Source organism: Oenanthe melanoleuca, chromosome 2 (assembly GCF_029582105.1).
Source record: "Oenanthe melanoleuca isolate GR-GAL-2019-014 chromosome 2, OMel1.0, whole genome shotgun sequence".
NCBI classification, from domain to species: domain Eukaryota; kingdom Metazoa; phylum Chordata; class Aves; order Passeriformes; family Muscicapidae; genus Oenanthe; species Oenanthe melanoleuca.
In genome coordinates, this window is record NC_079335.1 from 147,977,252 (window position 1) to 147,992,720 (window position 15,469).

Genomic DNA, 15,469 nt, shown 5'->3' on the forward strand with positions numbered 1-15,469 from the left:
GTCACCACAGGCCCCAGTGTCACCCCAATCTGCCACGGCCGCCCCCCAGGACCCCCGGCTCACCCCGGCGCAGCCAGTGGGCACAGCCCCTCTGTAAACCTTTATTTCAGCTGGTGCTCGGGGCACCACGGGGGGCACCGGCCTGTGCTCCCCCAAAAACAGCACCTGGGGGGGCCCGGCAGCACCCCCGCGGTGGGGGCACCAGGGACACCCCGAGCAGGGGGGCTCCCACGGACGGGGCCCCCCTGGCAGCATCGTGGGCACGGCGAGCCCCCCACTGTGCCCCTGGCGGCTCCCCCGGCACCTCCGGGGGGTCTCGGCACAACCAGGACCCTGCGGAGGGAACGGGGTGTCAGCGGGGACCCCAACACTGAGCACCCCAACACCGGGCACCCCGGCACACGTGGCAGCCAGAGCCCACTGCCCCCCAGCCCCGGGGGTCTCTGTGCCCAGCCCGGCAGTGTCCGTGTCCTGTGCCGGGGGTCCCTGTACCCTCAGCCCGGGGGTCTCCACGTCCCAACCCCGGGGGTCTCCATGTCCCAACCCCGGGGGTCTCCATGTCCCAACCCCGGGGGTCCCCGCTCCCCCGTGTCCCCACCCACCGGAGCCGGGTCCGGCTACGTCATCGTCTCCTCTTCCTCCTCCTCTTCCTCCTCGGCCCACCCGCCCAGCGGCATCTCCCGCAGCTGCGAGGCGCGGGCAGCCGAGCCTGGGGGGCACAGGGGAGTCAGGACCCCCAGAACCGCCCCCGCCGTGCGGGGGGCTCTCAGCAGTGCCCCCAGCCCCCGGGCCGGTGCTCACCTGTGGTCACGAAGGGGTGTCTGGGCGCCCCCGCGGGCTGGGGGCCGGGGCCCTGCTGCTGCTGCTGGTGGAGCTGGGGGGGACAGGGGGGACAGGGGGGACACGGGGGGCAGGGGCCAGGAACAGCCGAGAGCCCAGATCAGTGCCCCGATCACCCCGGAGCCCCCACACTGCTGCGGGAGCCCCCAGCACAGCACAGCCCCCCGCACCGGCACTCGGAGCCCCCCAGGGGCAGGGCAGGGGTCCCTCAGCCCGGCCCCAAGGGTGGCAGAAGGGTGGCACATGGGTGACAACAGTGGTGCCTCATCCCCAGCTGGCAGCGGCCAAGAACGGGGGGTGGGTGTCACCCGGTGGGGCAGGGAGGGTGGGGACAGCCTGGAATGGCGCTGGGGACAGGGGACAGGGGACAGGGCCAGGCAGGACTCCCGGGGTGAGGCAGAGCACCCAGACAGGGACACTCTGGGGACACCAAGGGACCCGCGCCCCGGGGTGCTGTGGGCAGGGGTTCCCGGGAGCCGCAGGTGACACACCTGGTGCAGGTAGATGGCGTGAAGGCTCATCTCGGCCGAGGCCACCTCGGCCAGCAGCGCCGAGCGGCTCAGGCTGCGCAGCCGCGACTCACTCAGCGCCGGCCTGGGGGCACGGACAGAGGGGCGGCACGGGGGGCACGGGTGACACCCCGCCACAGCACCCCTCCGGCTGTGACACCCCGCCACAGCACCCCTCCGGCTGTGACACCCCGCCACAACACTCCTCCGGCTGTGACACCCCGCCACAACACCCCTCCGGCTGTGACACCCCCGCCACAACACCCCTCCGGCTGTGACACCCCGCCACAACACTCCTCCGGCTGTGACACCCCCGCCACAACACTCCTCCGGCTGTGACACCCCGCCACAACACTCCTCCGGCTGTGACACCCCGCCACAACACTCCTCCGGCTGTGACACCCCCGCCACAACACTCCTCCGGCTGTGACACCCCGCCACAACACTCCTCCGGCTGTGACACCCCCGCCACAACACCCCTCCCTCCGTGCGACCCCCTCCCTGCCACGATAACCCTCCGTGCGCCCCCCTCCCCTCCCCACCACACACTGCTCCCCACATCCCCCTCAGTGCCACTCCTCACCCGTCCCAGCCATGTCCGCCACCGCACGCCCCCCGTGTCCCCCGCACGCCTCCCCCTCACGGCCCCTGTCCCCACCTGTCCTCGGGGCCCGGCCGCTCGCCGGGGCTGTCGGGGGTCCCCAGCGGGTTCCGCAGCGATGCCAGCAGGCTGGCGGTGGCGCTGGCCGTGCTGCAGGGCTGCCCAAAGCGCGAGTCCCGGGCCACCAGCCCGCTGGCCGCCAGCACGCTGGCCACCAGCCCCTCGGGCTGCGGGGACACTGGTCAGGGGCAGACCCAAACCATCCCGCAGCGCCCCAAAGCGCCCCCACTCACCGCCAGGGCCGAGTCCTCGGACAGAAGGGACGCGGGCAGCGGCCCCTCGGCCAGCAGGTGCCGCGGGGGGGGCGCGGTGGCCGCGTCGCGGGTCACCTGCGCCTGGAGGTGGCCGAGGAAGCGGCGGGCGGGCGGCGGCGGCCGCCAGCGGGGATTGCTCAGCGCGAAGCGCATCAGCGACAGCTCCGTCTTGCCGTGCTCCGCCTGGCGCTCCGGGGGCGCCTCCGTGTGTCCCTCCGACAGCCACTGCGGGGACAGGGACGTGGCACCCCGCGCAGGGCACACACAGCCCCCGGCGCCGCCCGCGCCCCCCGCGCCCACCTGCGGGTTGCCGTGGTGCCGCACGTCCAGCTGCGCGAAGGAGCAGATGTCGCCCACCCCCGCCACCTCCACCGTGAAGTTGCGGAAGAAATCCACGATGTCGAGGGCGCGGGGGGGAAAGGCGAAGATGAGGATCAGGGGGGTCACGAGGGGGCTCAGCAGCTCCTCCAGGATGAAAACCTGCGGGGGGGCAGCGGGATCTGGGGGTGCCCCGGGCGGGGGTCCCAGATTCGGAAGTCCTGGGTGGGATGTCCAGGGCAGTAAATCCTGGGAGGGGCAGCGCTGCCCCGGGGTGCGGGGATCTCATGGGGGGATTCCAAAGCAGGAGGCTGGTGCAGGAGTGTGGGGGGTCCCAGGGTATGGGATCCTGGCACAGGAAGCTCCCAGTCCGTGGGGTCCTGGGGTGGGGGTCCCAGGGCAGGGATTGGGACAGGGAGTCCCAGGGCAGTGGGTTCCTGGTGCAGGGGGTCCCAGTGCTGAGGGTCCAGCCTGGGGATCCTGATGTGGGGAGTCCCAGGGCTGGGACGTCCCAGGACGGGGAGCTCCCAGTCTGTGGGCTCCTGGGTTTGGGGAGAGGATGGTGCCAGGGGAGGGGGTCCCGGGGAGGAGGGTCTGGGGGGCTGCACCCACCGCCTTGTACTGGAAGAGCTGCGCCATCTCTGCTCGTGTCTCGGCGCGGCCGGCGCGGCCCTGCCAGTGCTCGGGCAGGTAATGCACGTGTGCCAGGACGCGCTGCAGCAGCTGCTCGGGGCACCACACCGCGTGCTCGTCCGGGATGAAGGACCTGCAGCGGCGCCGGCGGGGTCCCACCTCAGCCCCGCTGCCCACCCGGCCCAGCACGGCACGGCACGGCACGGCACGGCACGGCACGGCACAGCACACAGCCTGGCCCACCCACCTGGGCACGGAGACCCCCAACCCAGCGCCCACCTGGCCACAGTGACCCCAGCACCCACCTGGCCGCCGTGACCACCAATCAAGCACCCACCTGGGCACGGTGACCTCAGCGCCCACCTGGGCACGGTGACCACCAACCCAGCGCCCACCTGGGCACGGTGACCCCGGCACCCACCTGGCCACGGTGACCACGAGCCCCAGCAGCGTGATGGCGGTCAGGATGTGCTGCACCGTCAGCACGTCCTCGTCGTACACGGTGAGCACGATGAGCACGGCCAGCACGGAGCCGGCGAAGAAGCCGACGTGGCGAGCCAGCACGGCCAGCAGCGGGCTGCTGAACGAGTCCATGTACCGGGTGGCCGGCGCGTGGCCGCGGCCCAGCCGCGCCCGCAGCTCGTGGCCCAGCTCGTTGAAGTGGCGCAGGTAGTGGCGCGCGTAGAGCGACCAGCGGCGAGCGCCCAGGCTGCCCGGCGCCCGCTTCAGCCCCTCGGCGTAGCTGAAGAAGGCCAGCAGCAGGCGCCAGCCCAGCACGCAGGGGCACAGCGCCAGGTTGGCCACCCCCAGCAGCACGGCCGCCCGCGCCAGCCCCCGCGCCAGCGCCCGCCGCGCGCCCGCCCGCTTCACCTGCGGCCGCAGGCTCCAGGTGTTCTGGAAGAGCGCGGCCGGGCCGCGGAACAGCAGCAGCTCCAGGTTGAACTGCAGCCCCCGCGTCAGGAACACCACGGGGCCGAGCAGCGGCAGGCGGAAGCGCACGGGCAGCAGCGACTTGTTGACCATGGCCACGGTGTAGTTGCGGAAGCGCAGGATGCGGTGGTGGATGTCGAGCTCGGTCAGCTCGCGGCGCGGCACGCACAGGGGCTGGCGCCGCTGCAGCGCCAGCAGCCGGGCCTGCACCGACTGCCAGCTGTGGTTGCACAGCTCCTCCTGGGCGGGGGACAGGCACAGCTCAGCGCTGCGGCACGGCTCGGGCGCGTCCCCGGCCCTGCCCGGCCCCAGCCCCTCACCGCGGGGATGCCGAGCGCCCGGATGTAGAAGCTCCGGATCTCCCAGTAGCCCACGAGGCGCCGGAGCGCCGTGACCAGGCGGCACAGCCACACCGCGCCCGCCAGCACCAGCAGGAACAGCAGCCACCCGCTGCCACGCAGCCTGCGGGGACACGGCTGTCACCAGCGCCGCCAACCCCCCGTGGCCACCGGCCCGCCACCCCCACAGAGCCTGCCGAGGAGACACGGCTGTCCCCAGTGGCACTGGGACCCCCCACAGCCACACCAGTGCCAGCAGAACCAGAAGCCAGCTGCTGATAGGCAGCCTGTGGGGACACAAGTGTCAGCAGTGCCAACAAGCCCTTCACAGCAGCCACCCACTGCCCTGGAGCCTGCAGAAACACAGGTGTCACCAGTGCCACCAGCTGCCTCATGGCCATCTGCTGTCTCAGAGACGGCTGGGGACACACATCACCCACAGCACCAGTGGCACCCTGAGCCCCACAGAGCCCACAGAGTGGCACTGGGACCTCGGCGTGGCCATGCAGGCAGCAGCAGGAGCAGTGACCACGCACTGCCACTGACCCTCTGGGGACACGTGTGTCACCCAGAGCAGCGAGAGCCCTGCACAGCTCCCCAGTGCCTCCAGCGTCCCCAGTGTCCCCAGTGCCCCCATGTCCCCAGTGCCCCCAGCATCCCCAGTGCCCCCAGAGTCCCCAGTGCCCCCAGTGCCCCCAGCATCCCCAGCACTCCCAGCACCCCCAGTGTCCCCAGTGTCCCCAGCAGCCCCAGTGCCCCCAGTGCCCCCAGTGCCCCCAGCACCCCCAGTGTCCGCAGCACTCCCAGCATCCCCAGTGCCCCCAGTGCCCCCAGCACCCCCAGTGTCCCCAGTGCCCCCAGTGCCCCCAGCATCCCCAGTGCCCCCAGAGCCCCCAGCACTGCCAGCACTCCCAGTCCCCCGTGTCCCCGCGTCCCCGCCCACCTGCGGGCGCACTGCGGCGCGGGAAGCACGGCATCGGGCAGCGTCACCTTGGCGCGCTCAGGGACGTGGCTGTGGTTCAGGGGGCGAGTGGCGAACAGGACATCGTAGTCCACACAGCACAGCAGGAACGTGCTGAAGGTGACGACGAACAGGAACTGCCTGGGGGCGCGGGGGGTCAGCGGGACCCGGTGTCACAGCCGCGTGGCACCCACGGGGACAATGCGGGGTCACTTACACCAGCTCGAGGACGTCCGAGAGCAGGACGCAGGCAAAGCCATTCCTCTGGTGGAACTGGTAGATGTGGGGGGGTTAAGGAGACTGTGAAGCGGTGATGGACCCCCCATGTCCCCCCAGAGTCACCCCATATCCCCTGCAGTGCCACCGGGGGCTGTGCCAGGATATCTTGGTGAAGAAACTGTCCAGGTCCTTAACGTGGTGCCACGAGTCTGGGGAAAAAACACGGGGGGCTCAGGTGGGAACGTGGTACCGCCCTCCCTTGGCACCCCCGCGCCCCACCAGGACCCAGAAACACCATCCGGGGTCCCCAAACAGCCCCCGGAACCCTGGATCCCGCCCCAGACGGGACCCCAGTACCTGCCGGTCCCTCAGTGACGTGCAGCAGCAGCTGCTCCTCCTCCTCCTCGCCGGGGGGCGAGTCCTCCTCGCACTCCTCCAGCCGCCGGTACCCCCGGTGCTCCCGGTGCTCCTCTCCCTGCTCCATCACCTGCGGGGCAGCGTGATCTCCTGCGACCGCCGTGGGGCCGCCGCTGTGGGGCAGGTGTGGGGCGGAGGGGCCGGGGCAGGTTTGGGGCACAGGAAATGCCGCGGGGGAGCCGCAGCGCCGCCCGCGTGCCCCGAATTCGGGTGGCCTGAGCTGGCCCCGGCCGCGGGCAGGTGACACCGCGGGTGACACCGGCTCGTCCTGTCCCACCGGCCAGGCCGGTGCCAGAGCCTGCCGTGACCCTGCGGGGCTCCCCGGGGCTCCCCGGGGGGAACCCCTGCACGGTGTGGGGGACCCCAACACCTCCCCCAGCTGTGCCCCGGGCCACGCCGCGCTGCCCAGGCCGAGTGGGGGACGCCTCTCCCCACGGCCCCTGTGCCCACAGCCCCCCACAGACCCCCCCTCCCCACGGCCCCTGTGCCCAGACACCCCACAGAATCCCCTCCCCACAGACCCCCTCCCCACGGCCCCTGTGCCCACAGCCCCCCACAGATCCCCTCCCCACGGCTCCTGTGCCCAGACACCCCACAGACGCCCCCTCCCCACAGACCCCCTCCCCACGGCTCCTGTGCCCAGACACCCCACAGAACCCCCCTCCCCACAGACCCCCCCCTCCCCACAGACACACCCCCGCAGCCGGGGGAGCCGTCCAGAGCGGGGCCAGCTCAGGAGCAGCCCTGAGCCCCGGTGGTCTCTCAATGCCTTGGGGACCCCCGGCCCGGGGAAGGACCGGACCCCCCCACTCCTCTGGGGCAGGGCAGGACCCCGGACCTTGGGGCAGGGGGACAACCCCCCACAGGGGAGGACGGGACCCAAAACTCTTGGAAGTGACCCCAAGCCCTTGGATGAGACCATCAGCCCCTGGGGAAGGATGGGACCCCCACCCCTGGATCAGGACGGGACCCCCCGTCCACCCCCCCACGGTGCCCTTACCACAGCCCCGCAGCCCCGCGCGACACCAGCGTCCCCCGCGGTGGCCACAGCCGGTGTCCGGCCAGGCCGGTGACCGCAGGTGACACCGTCCGGCCCCACCTGCCCGGGGCTGACTCACGGCGCGGGGCTGGCGCAGCGAGAGGGACCCGACCCCCTCTTGTGCAACACCCCCTTGGGGACAGCGGCCGGTCCCCCGGGATCGGGTGTCCCGGCGGGTGACACCGGCACGGCCCGTCCCCAAGCAGCTCCGCATCGGGAAGCCAAAAATACCCGCGGAGCCCGAAAATAGCCCGAGAGCGTAAACGGTGGGGGGGCCGTGGGGGTCCCCGGGCCGGGGCCGGGCAGCCGGGACACCCCCGGGGCCGGGGACACCAGGGACACAGCCCGGGAACGCGGCACCGGCGGAACTCCGGCCCTGGTGACCCTGCGAGGACACACGTGTGCTTCTGCAGTGTCACCTGTGTCACCGGCACCCCGCGACTCCGCACGGGGACACGGACACCTGCCCGCGGGGACACGGCGGGGTGACAGCCCCGTGGTGACACGAGCCCCAGCGGTGACACATGGCTGCGCCGTAAGGACACGGACGGGGCTCCCCAGTGACCCCCGCGAGTGTCCGGAGACCCCGCGTGGGGACACGGGCACCCCACGGTGCAGGGGACAATCCGCCCCCCATCCCGCGCTGCCCGTCAGGGGGTCCCGGGCTGCGGGACCCCGGAACGCAGCGGCGTGACCCGCACGGGGACAGCGGGGCTGTGACCCGCTCCCGGTCGCTGCTCACCTGGCGGCTCGCTGTCCCCGCTGTCCCCGCTGTCCCCGCTGTCCCCGCCGCTCACGGGGCCCCACGCTCGCCCCGGGTCCCGCCGCCGGCCATGGCAGCACCGGGCTCGGGGGTTCCGCTGTGCGGTCCGAGCTCCGCTGCGGGTCGGGGGGGTCCGGGGTCGGCCCCGGGAGGAGCGGCTGTGCCGGGAGCGTGTCAGGGAAGGGCCCGAGGCGCCGGAGCGGGGCCGGTGTGGGTCGGGGCCGGCGCAGGGCCCGGGCCGCGGTGCTGGGGCTCCGCCCGCCCGGTGCCGCCCCTGCCAGCCCCGGTACCACCCCGGCCCTCCCCTCCGCCCGGTGCCGCCCCTGCCAGCCCCGGTCCCGCCCCGGTCCCGCCCCGGTCCCGCCCCGGTCCCGCCCCGGTCCCGCCCCTGCCAGCCCCGGTCCCGCCCGCTCCCGCCCGGTGCCGCCCCTGCCCTCCCTCCGGTGCCGCCATGCCGCTGCCGGTGCTCTTGCTGCGGGCGGCGGGCGCCTGGGCCCGGCTCCGGCCGCCGTCCGTCCCGGGGCGCAGGTACCGGGGCAGTGCGGGGACGATCCCGGGCTCTGGGGCTCCTCGGAGCGCGGGGACCCCGGCTCTGACTGGGAGGAGCCCGGACTCGGAGGTCGCGGGGGTCCCGGGGTGCGAGTGGGGCTTTGGGGTGGTCGGGGGTCCCGGGAACTCGCGGGGGCTCCCAGACGCTGGATCCCTGCGGGGCACCCCGGGGCTCCCGGGAGGTTGGGGGGTGCGGGGGCTTCCCGGAGCAGCGGGCGGGGGAACCCCGGGACGGGCTGGGGAGCCCCGGGCTGGGGTGCGGTGTGGGGAGCCCGGACTCTGCAGTCCTGGGGTGTCCGGGAGGTTCCCAGAGCCCCCTGGGTGCTGCGGGCACCCCAACTCTGGGTGGGGTACCAGGACCCCGGGATTCCGGGGGATCCTGGAGGGAACTGGGTCCGTCGGAGGCAGGAACACAATTCGTGGTGGGGCCAGATGGGACTTGGAGGTCCCTGGGGTGATCCGTGGGGCTCCCCCGGCTGGGGCACCCTTCACTCTCCTCTCTGCCCAGTTTCAGGTGTGGGGGGCGCCTGGTGCTGGCGGGGCCCCCCCGGCTGCCCCCCGCGCCCCCGGCCCCCCGCCGCCTGCTGCTGGCCGGCTCGGCCGCGGGCTGCGTGCTGCTGGGGCTGCTGCGCACGGCGGCACGCTGCCAGGAGGCCGCTGTCCCCGCTGTCCCCACCGCTGCTCCCGAGCCTCCAGAGCCCCCCCCGGAGCCCCCCTTCGACTGGCCCCTCTTCTGGACCTTCCTGCGCCCGCAGCTCCTGGCGCTCTCGGCCGCTGTTGTGGTGAGCAGGGGCGGGTGGGTGGCCACGGGCACCCTTGTCCCCACTGTCCCTGTGTCACACCTATGCTGTGTGACACACTGTCCCAGTGCCACAGCGTGATGGCCACTGTCCCATTGACATGCTATGACACCTGCCATCCCAGGGCCTGTCGCTGCCTGTCACTGTCCTTGTGCCACAGTCTGATGGCCACGGTCCCTGTGCAGGGGCGTGACCATGCCACGGTGTGGCAGCCACTGTCCCGGTGCTGTGACACCCACTGTCCCGGTGCAGTGGCACCCCGTGTCCCAGTGCAGTGACGCCGCTGTCCCTGTCTCAGTGCTGTCCCTGTGCTGTGACACTGCTGTCCCTGTCTCGTGGTGCTGTCCCGGGGCTGTGACACCGCTGTCCCTGTCTCAGTGCTGTGACACCGCTGTCCCTGTCTCGGTGCTGTCCCGGGGCAGTGACAGCGCTGTCCCTGTCCCGGTGCTGTCCCTGTGCTGTGACAGCGCTGTCCCTGTCTCGGGGCTGTGACACCGCTGTCCCTGTCTCGGTGCTGTCCCAGTGCAGTGACAGCGCTGTCCCTGTCCCGGGGCAGTGACAGCGCTGTCCCTGTCCCGGTGCTGTCCCTGTGCTGTGACAGCGCTGTCCCTGTCTCGGGGCTGTGACACCGCTGTCCCTGTCTCTCCCCGCAGCTGGCGCTGGGTGCAGCCCTGCTCAACGTGCAGATCCCGGTGCTGCTGGGCCAGCTGGTGAACGTGGTGGCCCGGTGTGCCCGCGGCCACGTTCCCACCTACCTGCGGGAGGTGCGGCGCCCCGCCCTGCGCCTGCTCGCCGCCTACTGCCTGCAGGTGAGTGCCGACCCCCGAAACGGCGGGTGGGGGTCCCGGGGGTGCCCCCCGGGCCTCCTGACCCCCCCAGTCCCACAGGGCCTGCTGACCTTCGGCTACATCGCGCTGCTGGCCCGCGTGGGCGAGCGGGTGGCCGGCAACATGCGCAAGGCGCTCTTCAGCACCCTGCTCAGGTAACCCGGCGGGATGGGGGCCGGGAGGGGGGGCGCAGGGACCCCCACCCACCGCTCCTCGGCAGGCAGGAGGTGGCTTTCTTCGATGCCACGCGCACGGGACAGCTGGTGGCACGGCTGACGGCCGACATCCAGGAGTTCAAGTCTTCCTTCAAGCTGGCCATCTCCCAGGTGAGCCTGGCATCTCCCAGGTGAGCCCGGCATCTCCAGGTGAGCCTGGCCATCTCCCAGGTGAGCCTGGCCATCTCCCAGGTGAGCCCGGCCATCTCCCAGGTGAGCCTGGCCATCTCCAGGTGAGCCTGGCCATGTCCCAGGTAAGCCTGGCCATGTCCCAGGTGAGCCTGGCCATGTCCCAGGTGAACCTGGCCATGTCCCAGGTGAGCCTGGCATCTCCCAGGTGAGCCTGGCCATCTCCAGGTGAGCCCGGCCATGTCCCAGGTGAGCCTGGCCATGTCCCAGGTGAGCCCGGCCATCTCCAGGTGAATCTCCCGGGCAGCCCTGGTGTCCCCGTGCCCTGCCCCAGCTGGCCCCTCCCTCGCAGGGCCTGCGCAGCGGCACCCAGACCGCGGGCTGCTTCGTCTCGCTGTACCTGCTCTCGCCCAGGCTCACCGCGCTCCTGCTCGTGGCGCTGCCAGCCCTGGTGGGCGCCGGCGCCGTCATCGGCGCCTTCCTGCGCGGCCTGTCCCGCCAGGCACAGGAGCAGGTACCCCTGGGACCCCCTGTCCTGCCCCCCCGAGCCGCAGTGAGGAGTGTCCCCAATGTCACCCCTCCCTGCAGGTGGCCAAGGCCACCGTGGTGGCCGACGAGGCGCTGGGCAACGTGCGGACGGTGCGCGCCTTCGCCATGGAGGAGCAGCAGGCACGGTAGGGGCAGGGCAGGGCAGGGGTCGGGCTTGGGGCGGCGGGGCTGAGGCAGGGGACCCCAGCCCATGCCTGCCCCAGGCTGTTCTGTGCCGAGCTGGACCATGCCGGGCGTCTGAGCGAGCAGCTGGGACTGGGCATCGCCGCCTTCCAGGGGCTCTCCAACCTGGCGCTCAACGGTCAGTGGGGGTCACCAGGTGGGACCTGGGGGGCTGTGGGATGGGGCACCCTTGGGCAGAACCTTCTCCGTGTCCCCTCCAATCCCAGCTCTGCCCCCACCCCACAGGCATCGTGCTGGGAACCATCTTTGTCGGTGGCTCCCTGATGGCTGGAGACCAGCTCTCACCTGGTGACCTCATGTCCTTCCTGGTGGCCTCGCAGACGGTGCAAAGGTCAGGGCAGGGCCCAACGGTACCCCCAGCATCCCTGGCACCCCCTGTGCCCTGCAGCCTGCCTGGGCACAGCCCTGAGCTCAGTCTCTGCCCTTGTGCATCGCAGGTCCTTGGCCAACATCTCCATCCTGATGGGCCAGGTACGTGGGATGAGGAGTCCTGGCACCCCCTGAGGCTCAGGATTTGGGTTTGGGGCTCCAGGGGTGTGTTTGCCGCCCTCCCTGCGGGTGGTGTGGGGTCTGAGTGCCCCAGGTGGGGTCTGGGGGCCATGAGGTGCCCCTGCTGTCCCCCAAGGTGGTGCGGGGTCTGAGCGCTGGCGCCCGCGTCTTCGAGCTGCTGAGGCTGGAGGTGCCCCTGGAGGGGGGAGCCTCCATCCCTGCCCACTCCCTGCGTGGGCGCATCTGCTTCAACCACGTCTCCTTCAGGTGAGTCCCACCGGCCCTGCCTGGCCCCCCATGGCTCCCTGAGACACCCCACGGACGGGGGGATTGGCAGTGTGTGCCCACAGTCCTGCAGCCCCCAGAGCCCTCACACCCCTGCAGCCCCCACAGCCCCTGCAGCCCCCACAGCCCCTGCAGCCCCTGCAGCCCCCACAGCCCTGCAGCCCCTGCAGCCCCCACAGCCCCTGCAGCCCCTGCAGCCCCCACAGCCCCTGCAGCCCCCGCAGTCCCCACAGCCCTGCAGCCCCTGCAGACCCCACAGCCCCTGCAGCCCCTGCAGCCCCCGCAGTCCCCACAGCCCCTGCAGCCCCTGCAGACCCCACAGCCCCCGCAGCCCCCACAGCCCCTGCAGCCCTGCTCCTCTCCCTGCAGTTATCCCACCCGGCCGGGCTACCCTGTCCTGCAGGACTTCAGCCTCACGCTGCCCCCCTGCCAGACCGTGGCCATCGTAGGTCCCTCTGGAGGAGGTACCAGTGCCCCCCACCCTCTCCTGCCCCCGGTTCTCTGCCCAGTGTTTGCCAGGGACTGGGAGCCCCCAGTGCTGCTGGAGCAGGGGGCTCAGGGTCGGTTCCCCAGGGAAGTCAACGGTGGCAGCGCTGCTGGAGCGGTTCTACGAGCCCACAGCAGGAACCATCACCCTGGACGGGCAGGACATCGCCGGGCTGGACCCGTCCTGGCTGCGGGGGCAGGTCATCGGCTTCATCAGCCAGGTGGGGACAGCAGCGGGACCCCTGGCTGCCCTGGGCAGGGGGAGGGACGCGGTCCTGGTGCTGAGGCTGGAGCTGTGCCGCAGGAGCCGGTGCTGTTCGGCACAACCATCATGGAGAACATCCGCTTTGGGAAGCCCGAGGCCTCCGATGACGAGGTGTTCGAGGCCGCCCGGCTCGCCAACGCCGACGGCTTCATCCGCAGCTTCCCCGAGGGCTACGGCACCGTCGTGGGTACGGCCGGGGCGGGTCAGGGCCAGGGGTCACTGGGCTGGTCCCGGCCTGAGGGACACGGCTGCCGGCCAGTGCTGCTGCTGGCCACTGCTGCTGGCCACTGCTTCCGGCCACTGCTGCCGGCCACTGCTGCCGGCCACTGCTTCTGGCCACTGCTGCTGGCTATGGCTGCCGGCCACTGCTGCTGGCCACTGCTGCTGACCACTGCTGCTGACCACGGCTGCAGGCCACTGCTGCTGGCCACTGCTGCTGGCCAGTGCTGCTGGCTACGGCTGCAGGCCACTGCTGCTGGCCACTGCTGCTGGCCACTGCTGCTGGCCACTGCTGCCGGCCAGTGCTGCTGGCCACTGCTGCTGCCAGCTGTGCCAGAGGGAGCTGGGGCCGCGCTGGGCTCTGAGCAGGACGGGTGGGGTTCGCGTGGGGAAGGTCCTTGGCTGGGGGGTGTCCCAGACTGGTGTGGCACAGCCGTTCTGGGGGTCCACAGGCTGGTGTGGCAGGGCCATTCTGGGGGTCCCCCGGCTGTGGGTTGGGTGGTCCCCAGGCTGGTGTGGCACAGCCGTTCTGGGGGTCCCCAGTCTGTGTGGCATAGCCGTTCTGGGGGTTCCCTGCTGTGGGATGGGTGGCCCCCTCCCCTGGGATGGTGCAGCCCCGCCATCCCCGCCGTGTCCCCGCGGTGTCCCGCAGGCGAGCGCGGCGCGGCGCTGTCCGGAGGGCAGAAGCAGCGCATCGCCATCGCCCGGGCGCTGCTCAAGGACCCGGCCGTGCTCATCCTGGACGAGGCCACGAGCGCGCTGGACGCGCAGGCGGAGCGGGCGGTGCAGGAGGCGCTGGACCGGGCGGCCACCGGCCGCACCGTGCTGCTCATCGCGCACCGCCTCAGCACCATCCGCGGCGCGCACCGCATCGCCGTGCTGGCCCAGGGCCGCGTGGCCGAGGTGAGACCGGGGCCGGGCGGGCACGGGCGGGCACCGGCACCGGCAGGGAGGTGACATCGCCCCGCTGTCTCCACAGGAGGGGACCCACGAGGAGCTGGTGCGGCGGGGGGGGCTCTACGCCGATCTCATCCGACAGCAGACCAAGGAGGGGTCCTGAGGGGCGCCCGCGCTGCTCCCCAATAAACCAGGGCTGCAAGGCGGACCGGGGGCTGCGCCGTGTGGTGGGACGTTGCGAAGGGTCCTCCGGGCCGCTGGGGGGCGCCCGTGCACAGGGGGGCGGGGCGCTAGGCGGGGCGGGGTGAGTGACGTAGATATGTGGGCGTGGCCAGCTGGCTGGCCCCGCCCCTCCGCTGGCCGCGCTGCCCGCGGGCGGGGTGTCCCCCGTGTCACCCCTGCGTGTGTGAGCCCCCCAGTGCGGGACCGCTGTGCGGCCCAGTTGGGGTGAGCGGTCTGTGTGTCAGCTCCGGGGCCGGGTGTCCCCCGTGTCACCCCTCGAGGCAGGGTGTCCCATGTGTGACCCCCGGGGCGGGATGTCCCCGGTGTCCCCCGTGTCACCCCTGCGTGTGTGAGCCCCCGAGTGCGGGACCGCTGTGCGGCCCTGTTGGGGTGAGCGGTCCCTGTGTCACCCCCGGGGCGGGATGTCCCGTGTGTGACCCCCGGGGCGGGATGTCCCGTGTGTGACCCCCCGGGGCGGGATGTCCCGTGTGTCACCCGTGGAGTGTGGCACCCCTGTCACCCCCGAGTGGGGGAACGCTGCCTCACTCCCCGCGGAATTGGAGGGGTGAGCCCCTGGATGACCTCGGGCGGGGGACCCCTGCATTCCCCCCGGTATGGGGGAGCCTTTGCGCGATTCCTGTGACGGGGAACCCCGATGTTACCCCCGGGGCAGGGGGCTCGTGTCACTGCCGGAGCGGGGGAACCCCTGCGTGACCTCTGGGATGGGGACACCCCCGTGTGACCCCCCGCCTGTGCCACTCTCCAGGGTGGGGGCCCCTCTATCACCCCTGGACTGGGGGGACCCTGTGTCACCTTTCTGGGGTGGGGACCCTCTGCATGACCCCGGGATGGGGGACCCCTGCAATGGGGTTTACCTCTTCATAACCCCACGGGATGGACTGTCACCTGTGCTGTCCCTCAAGGCAGGGGACCCTTGTGTCAACCCCCAGGCGGGGGGACCCACTGTGTGACCCAGGGTAGGATTAGCCCTGCATGACTCTCCCGGGGTGGGGGATCCCATGGATCAGCCTTCGAATGGGAGACCCCTGTGTCACCCCCGGAGCGGGGGGACCCTGGACATCTTTCTGGGCTGAGGGCTCCAGTGCATCACTTGGCGGGGTGCAGGGACCGCTGTGTGACCGGGGATGGGGCAGCGCCGTGTGACCCCCGAGGTGGGCTCCCCACGGCTGCCCGATGACGGGGCGCTGTGGGCTGCCCCCCTTTCCGGGGGTCTCGGCCCCCCCGTACCCCAAGGCGGCGGCCGCCGGCGGGGGCGGCGGGTGGAGCCGAGCGGGAGGGGCGGGGGCGGCGGCGGCGGGGGGCGGCGGGACCGGCGGCGGCTGCGCCGCGGCGGGAGCGGAGCCGGAGCCGAGAGCGGGACCGGGGCTGGGCTTGGAACTGGAGCTGGAACTGGGACCGGGGCTGGGACTAAATCCGGGACCGGGATCAGGCGGGGCACCGAGGCTGGAATC

The 15,469-nt window shown here is 72.4% G+C and overlaps 2 protein-coding genes across 3 annotated transcripts; one reads left to right on the forward strand and one right to left on the reverse strand.

Annotated features, from left to right (window-relative positions):
* Positions 1-92: 92 nt before the first annotated feature.
* ATG9B (autophagy related 9B) lies at positions 93-7,894 on the reverse strand. Of its 2 annotated transcripts, none has more exons than XM_056483567.1 (15): positions 7,862-7,894; positions 6,021-6,150; positions 5,827-5,872; positions 5,662-5,724; positions 5,427-5,585; positions 4,466-4,607; positions 3,637-4,385; positions 3,195-3,348; positions 2,565-2,744; positions 2,244-2,489; positions 2,008-2,177; positions 1,332-1,434; positions 802-874; positions 603-709; positions 93-333 (listed from the first exon to the last, which is right to left on the reverse strand). In XM_056483567.1, the coding sequence occupies exons 2-14, from the start codon at positions 6,145-6,147 to the stop codon at positions 618-620; spliced, it is 2,304 nt and encodes a 767-aa protein (XP_056339542.1). In that variant the 5' UTR covers positions 6,148-6,150; positions 7,862-7,894; the 3' UTR covers positions 93-333; positions 603-617. The 2 variants fall into 2 exon arrangements, with proteins under 2 accessions (XP_056339542.1, XP_056339543.1); XM_056483568.1 differs by having other exon boundaries at positions 599-709.
* A 412-nt stretch (positions 7,895-8,306) lies between these two features.
* Positions 8,307-13,983, forward strand: ABCB8 (ATP binding cassette subfamily B member 8). The gene is made up of 16 exons (XM_056483573.1): positions 8,307-8,410; positions 8,940-9,213; positions 9,885-10,040; positions 10,119-10,213; positions 10,279-10,384; positions 10,755-10,916; positions 10,991-11,076; positions 11,155-11,252; positions 11,360-11,465; positions 11,572-11,605; positions 11,760-11,890; positions 12,278-12,372; positions 12,482-12,615; positions 12,699-12,846; positions 13,531-13,781; positions 13,858-13,983. The coding sequence occupies exons 1-16, from the start codon at positions 8,334-8,336 to the stop codon at positions 13,936-13,938; spliced, it is 2,034 nt and encodes a 677-aa protein (XP_056339548.1). The 5' UTR covers positions 8,307-8,333; the 3' UTR covers positions 13,939-13,983.
* The last annotated feature ends 1,486 nt before the right edge of the window (positions 13,984-15,469 follow it).